The sequence below is a fragment of the Brassica oleracea genome, chromosome C2 (genome assembly GCF_000695525.1).
Source record: "Brassica oleracea var. oleracea cultivar TO1000 chromosome C2, BOL, whole genome shotgun sequence".
Classification (NCBI taxonomy): domain Eukaryota; kingdom Viridiplantae; phylum Streptophyta; class Magnoliopsida; order Brassicales; family Brassicaceae; genus Brassica; species Brassica oleracea.
Genome location: NC_027749.1, coordinates 21427526 through 21434731, shown reverse-complemented (window position 1 = coordinate 21434731; position 7206 = coordinate 21427526). Strand labels below are relative to the sequence as shown.

At 33.9% G+C, this 7206-nt stretch overlaps 2 protein-coding genes across 2 annotated transcripts; both read right to left on the bottom strand.

The window, feature by feature from the left end:
- Positions 1-1510: 1510 nt before the first annotated feature.
- On the bottom strand, positions 1511-3756 carry LOC106327478 (osmotic avoidance abnormal protein 3-like). The gene is made up of 6 exons (XM_013765640.1): positions 3599-3756; positions 3304-3519; positions 3161-3198; positions 2882-3045; positions 2670-2795; positions 1511-2590 (listed from the first exon to the last, which is right to left on the bottom strand). Exons 2-6 carry the CDS (start codon positions 3504-3506, stop codon positions 1835-1837), a joined length of 1287 nt encoding a protein of 428 aa, XP_013621094.1. The 5' UTR covers positions 3507-3519; positions 3599-3756; the 3' UTR covers positions 1511-1834.
- A 1028-nt stretch (positions 3757-4784) lies between these two features.
- On the bottom strand, positions 4785-5635 carry LOC106327479 (trypsin inhibitor B-like). The gene has a single exon (XM_013765641.1). The coding sequence runs from the start codon at positions 5576-5578 to the stop codon at positions 4901-4903; it is 678 nt and encodes a 225-aa protein (XP_013621095.1). The 5' UTR covers positions 5579-5635; the 3' UTR covers positions 4785-4900.
- Positions 5636-7206: the final 1571 nt, after the last annotated feature.

Genomic DNA, 7206 nt, shown 5'->3' with positions numbered 1-7206 from the left:
TTTAAATCCAAAAGCTCACAGCACACCTTTGTAATTCCCTGCAACATTACCAGATCAACCAAGAGAAGAAGTAATCATGGAATAATCTTACTCTTAGGTTAGTACTTTCTCATGAATTAAACATATGTTAAGATCTATGTCTTTTGATTGCTAACAAATCAACAGTAAGATTCGAAAGGACCCAATTTATAAGGTCTTATAAATTTGAGATTTGAAAACTTCATGAGAAAAATTTCGTCTTCCTTTCCAGAAACAGATCGATTTTGATAAACTAAGCTACAATTACAGAAAGAGACGAAAATCACCATCTATTATCCTCTTACCTTTGTTAGCGTTTCTTAGGCGTAGGGAAAGAGATTTTCTCGTTTGTCTGAGCTTGTAGAGTCTGTCAGCTTCGTCGGAAAACTCGTCATCGTTAGATCTCGCCGGAAAACTCGTCGTTAGATCTCGTCGGAAACTCTTCAGCGTTCGTAAATCTCGCCGGGAACTCGTCTTGTTCGTTTGAGCTCATCAGCGTCGTCGGATCTCGCCGTACAACTAGTCAGAAATTTTGTCGGAGAACTCGTCAACATCGTCTAATTCGTCGGATTTGATCACTGGTATCGTTCATTTTGGATCTGAGATTTGAAGAAATCTTGGGGAAGAAAAGAATTTTTTTAGGTTTAATTAGTTAGGAGTATAATGATATTTTTTTGCCTATTAAAATTTTAATGGTAAAGTTGGTTAAGGTAGAAATGAAATAGGGTACAAGGAAAATAATACTTTTGGCAAATCCCCTTAATAAAAAGTATAATATATATATATATATTTGAACCAACTTATTAGATTCTAAGAATCATCATTGTGATGACACGTGGATACGAAAAACATGTTGTAATGCTCGATGATTAATATATTGGAGATATAGATTAGATTAGGTAGTTCTAGGATTAATCTCATTTTAAAAAATTTAATTAAATGAAAATTCAAATACCAACAACAAATCAAATTAAAAGAATTAATTCTAAATTTCACATATGAATGACACCTAAACAAAAGTTATAAGTGACTTCTCAATTAATATATAGTAGAATATATATGTATATAATGGGTTTGATTTTCGTTCATAAAAATATTAATATTTGTGATTTATTTCGTTTTTACAAATAATGCATATTAAATTTTTGTTTCACTTCGTAGAGTTTCGGATATCTAGATTTTTCGGCTCGAACCGAAGCAAAAAACAAATCGAATCAAAATTTACAAATATTCTTCACATAAGTTAACTACAAAAATTGCATATATCATGAAATGCTCTTTGATAGTTAGATGTTCATCAAATGCATTTAGTAAAAGAATAAAGTCAACTACAAGTCTAAACGAACTTGTCACGAAATAGTTATTCATTCATGATGAATCATCACTGTAACGATAACTAAAGATCATTATAGTAGTTTATAGTTTACATAGAAAAGAAGTAATAAATCTATACATAAGCAGAAGCATGTCAAAAGTAGTTTATAGTTTTAATACTTGCTTGCTTGCCCCCAAAACAAAGCTTGTAGTCGTCGTACATATTAGACTTCAATGCTCTGTTTCTTCTCGCCTAATCTGGCATGCAATAACATAGTCTCTGTTCCTGAAAAGATTTCCAACAGAACTGACCAAAATAGAGTCTGTGTCTTAATGAAAACCAACTAGACTCCCAATAAAATCATTTACAATGTACTCACAAGGGCCAATCAAATACATCTATACAGTAGGATCAAATCAAATCCACAAACAACACATGAGGATGATAAAGTGTCAATCATCCTCGAATAATTCTAACTGGATGAGAAGTTATGTCCTAAGGTCAGATCCATCTCTCTTTCTCCTTCTGTATCTGTTTCAGTGGTGTTTCCTTTAGACCTGCCTTGCGAGCATTGGTTAGCAAAACTCTGTGAGCTAACCTTCCTCTGCTTCCTATAGACAACCTAACTTTCTCCATTCCTACATTAATGCCAACTCTTCTCAACGGCTGCTGTCTCTGGTAAGGTTTCATATGCATTCTCTTTTGCATGCTCCGTCTCAGTATGCTGCTCAGCATCTTCCCGTTGCTTTTACGCAACTTGGGGCTGATGCGTAGCACCTGGCTAGTGCCGCTCTTTTCATGAGGCCTTGATGGCGAAGTTGATGTGATTGGAAAGTATGGCATAGGGGCAAGAGTGCTCCTTCTTGGAGCTGGAGGTGGTAGAATACGCTTTGGACAAACGGAGAATCTCCCTGTACTCTTGGATATTTGCAACCGCTCAGCCATTTCTGGATTGTTGTTCTCCTTCTCCATGAGGTCGTTGTACTTGACGCAACCGTTAGGTAAAGGCGGTAGATCATTGCTGGTGGTGGTGCTCTCTGAGAGTGGCGGTCGGTTTAGATTCACCATTTCTTTCGAAGTTGAGGTTTCATTTGAGCTCTTGTTGCTTCCCAACGGTATGGTTGCAAGTGGTGGCCTCTTTGATGGGATGTTTTCATCTCCGTTCTGTTGTTTCGTCTGATACTCAGCAATCTTGGTGTCTACATGTTGACGAGCCAGCTTCCTCTCTACTAGCAGTTGCAATTCAAGTTCTTTAACCTAGCAAAGAAAGTGATATGTGGTGGTTTCAGCAAAGATCAAAATGTTCTTCGTGTGGTTATGGGGAGTATTGTTTTACCTTTTCTTGAAGAGTTTTGTTCTTAATGTCTCGTTCCTTGACCTTCGCTTCTAAACCGAACATCGTTTCCTCCATTTTCCTCATCTGTTCGTCTTTTACTTTCATATCTTGCTTCCATTTCTCAACCTAAAAAATAAACACAACCCTGATTAAACACTTGAATGATTGGATATACACATATGTGGAGATGTCATCTTGAGAGTCTAGCTTACCATTTGCTTGTATTTCAAGAGTTCAGTATTGTCTAGCTGCTTCTTTGCAGGCCCCAGCTCTATCCCTCTAACTCTACTAGCAAAATTCAGTGAGCATAGCGTTTCGCTGTTGTCTTTCTCGTTAGGACTGATTTGTACAAACATGAGGGTCTTCGAATCTCCTCCTGTTACATTCCAGACAATTTTTTTTATCACAAGCACCATAACAGGATAGTTAAAGTGAAACATATGTAAGCAAAGAAAATGGCTGCAGATTTAAAAAAAAGAAGTTAAAAGTACCTAGAGAATCCTGAAGTAAGTGGGTGAGCTTTGAATTTCTGCAAAGGTAATGCAAACGAAACGTCAAATTGGATGAAAAATGGTGACTGTAGTCTGTTGTAACCTTGTTCAGTAACTCGAGGAAAAGGATGAATCATATTGACCTGAAAGGAATGTGAGAGCTTTTATTGGCAAGAGCATATATGACATCACCAAGAGCAGATAATGATTTGTTGATGCTTTGAGTCTCCTTGAGCCGTTCTCCTTGCACTTCTGTCTTTGCAACCCGTTCGCTTCCTGCTAAATCAACTAACCATAGTTTGCTTTTTGTGCATTCTCCAGTCAACAAATTCTCCCCTTTTACCATGACGCAGTGTATGCTGTGCAGAGAAAAGAAACTACGTTTAGGTAGCTGATCACCAGAAACATTTTCTGAAAAAGGAGACTTGAGCTACAAACCAGTGAGATCGGCTGCTGTGCTCATTAGCCGTCGTTTTCCCTACAGCCCTTGCATTACTTCCTGTTTTCAACACATCCCAAACCTCCTCTATGCTTGTCACTCGTGCTTCAACCAATCCTGGTACGTGGTGGTTCCCTTCATTTACTTGCCTTATCTCAAATCTGCAAAGAACATGATATGAACTTCATTTAAAAGATGTCGAACTAAACAATTTTAGTTCAAACACAGCAACAAAAATTACTTGTTGTCCTTACTGAAACACCAAATTATGTATTTTAAATGGTTAAAATTATTTAGGATATTTTTAATTTATGTTTTATACATCTAAAAGTATAAAGTTACTTAGAATCTACAAAATATTTACTATTTTGTAAATATTGATATCCGTTAATGAATTTTAATTTTCTTTATAGGGAACGTCCATCTATGAAACTTTGTAACTTATCTTCACTTTAGTTTTTCTATTTTTTATAAAAAAATAAATATCAAATTATAAAAAAATTATGGAAATATAATCAGATAAAAAGACTTACTAATGCAATAAATAAAACTAATCAATTTTGTTTAACTACAATAAAAAATAGTTGTACTTTGATTAGAAAAATATATATAACTCAATATAACCCAGAAAAATGATTTACGTAAACAATCCAAAATTTATACCTAAAAATAAATTCTAAATGCTAATAACCAAATTAATCAAAATTTTAATTTATTCAAAACAAAAAAAATACTATGGTTTAATTTGGAGAAGTTAATGCAATCCAAAATACCCAAGTAAAAATCAAATAGACTATATATTATACATCCAAAATTACATGTCTAAATAAAATAACAAAATATTATTTAAAATAAATCATACATTAATTTAAATTATAAAGTGATTTAAAACACAACTAAACATTTCTAAAAATTTTATGCTATACTTATTTCATAAATATTTATACATGTGCATGAGCACGGGAAAATCAACTAGCATATATATATATATATATATATATATGTATTGTCAAATAGCAGTACATATGTATTGAGAAGCAAAAAAAAAAAATGTATTGAGAAGCAGTATATTTTGAAGTAGACGACTTGGATGTTCAATTAAACTTTGATTAGTTATGTATAACGAAAAAGGATATGAAAAGTTGTGTCCTTTTTTCATCCATTGCTTTGATGAAAAGTTGTGTCTTTTTTTTGGCAAACATAGTTCTATTTTATTTATGGAAATCCAGGTACATGCATGAGGGTATTATCTCAACCCATTATTTTAGTCCAGGTACATTGCATGATCTTTTGCTTGTTGATTAGAATGGGAACATCCTTAGACCTAACTTCTCCTGACGTGAAGTAGAAGTAGTAGCCGTGGTATCACCATGAACCTTGTGGAATTTGACGAGGAAGGTCTTCGCAGTATCATTGGTGAGAACTAGTTGTGGTGCATTTTCCCAAGGCCCGGGGACGGTTCCAATGGTTCCGGTTAAGGTGGTCAACTTGTAAGCAATTCCTCCGTAAAAAGGTTCTTTTCTCTCAATTTTAAACCAGCTGTTTCGTTCGTGCTTCTTACCACCGACGAGAATCGCAGGCTCCTCTGAAGCCGATGAGGATTCATCGACTTCCCAGTACTTGGAAAACTCCTCGCAGCCCGGCCATTTGTCTGACTTGAACTCGATGTTTATAGCTTCCATTTCGTTAACATATGTGTCCATGATCGCGTATGGATATGAGAAGCTAACCGGTAGGCCTGGTAAGGCCTTAACCGAGGATTGGCTGATGCCAAGTGGACAAAGGGGCTGTAGTTTAACGGGGACTGGGAGAAGACCACCTCCGTTACTCCTCGGGGAGAGTGGTAGGATCAAGTATTGTGCAGTCGTTCGAAGTGGATTTCCGTCGGTGTCATTCACGCGATTTTCCCCGTGGGTGCATACAGCTGCAGCCAACATGAGAGTGATGAGAAAGGAGACCAATGGGAATGATGACATCATTTTGAATATGTGTGTGTTTCCTTTTGAGTTGAGCTGTAGAGAGCAGAAACGTTGCACCAATATTTATATGAAACTTCTGCGGTTAAATTATATGCCCGTGTGTGACGGTAAAAAAGAAAAGATTGTCTCTCATTTCTATATAGATATTTATTGAAAATTTACTACATAGGTTAACCGAATCAAACTTTGATTTTCAGCACGAGGAACATGCAAAATGGTCCATTGTAACTAACTTATAAAGGGTGATCAAGTAATTCCTGAGAACCAGGCAAGATTTCAAACAGAAAGAGACTATACTGAACAACCAATGAATGTATAGACAGTGGCCAAGCCAGGACAATAACAATGGGGGCACGTGCACCCATAATATATTGGCAACTAAAAATTTTGGAAGCAAAAAAATGATTCTCTAAATATCTTATTTCTACTTCCAACTTTTTCTGTCAATTTGTTTTTAAAAAACTTTTTTTGTCAATTTAAAGCACCATACCAGACAAAATAAAAATGACGTCTAGCACTAAGTAAGTTTCTCCCAGGGCCGACCGGATCAGTCGATAGGATTTATCAAAAAAAAAAATAATAAGTGATAAGTCTGGTAAATCAAAACTAAGAAACTCCGTACAATGCCCAAAGATATTTTGTATAAGCAAAACTAAGAAACTCCGTACTCTATAATATTATTTGAAAATGAATTTTATCATACACATAAAATTTTCATCAGAAAATATATAGATACTCTTAGTGAATTTAAATTATATAATCAATTATTATTATAATTATTATTTCAGTAATTATTTAATAATATTTAAAATTGGAAAATATCTTTGAATTTTTTAGAGTTTCTCAAAATAGAGTTTGCGCTACTGGACCACTTTGCAAAATACACAGACATGAAAAAAATAAGCAATTCTCCAAAAAAGCAGAAAAAATATTTTCTTACTATAAAAATAACATCTAAATAAATAGTAATCTGGAAAAACTAAGTTATCTTTAATGAATAATTCATTTAATATAATTCATTTAATATAAAAAATATTCTTGAAATATTAACAAAAAAGATTTATTTAAAGATATTATTACCATAAATTCTAACTTTTAAACCCTAATTATATATGCTTTATCATATAATGAATATTATTCCACTCATGTTTCTCTTTGGGTCCAACTGGTGACACCAATTGAGGAAAAAAATTGCAGGGAATACTATGTTCCTCTCAGTTCCCGTCTTTTGTTACCAGTTAAAGGGAAATTTTATTACTTGTAGGAATTAGAAATTCCCCCACGTTCCTTTTCTTATGAGGAATATAGTGTAAATATTTTCCATGTCAAATTAGATAAGGAATCAAAAGGAAAACTATAAAAATGGTAAAAATATATATATTAATATGTTAATGTACCAAATAAATTTATAGAAAACTGACATTTTAAACCAACTTATCAATGTACGTAGGTTTGTCTTTTTCTATATAACATTAGTTCATCAAGCTTTTTCTTCATATAACCCTAATACATCTAGAAACAAGAGAAGTAGGTAAACTATACTTTTAAGATTATTTATTATGTGTATAAGAAAAACCACACGCACTGATCAGTGTTGGTTAATAATAAAACTTGTTTCATGTGTTTAT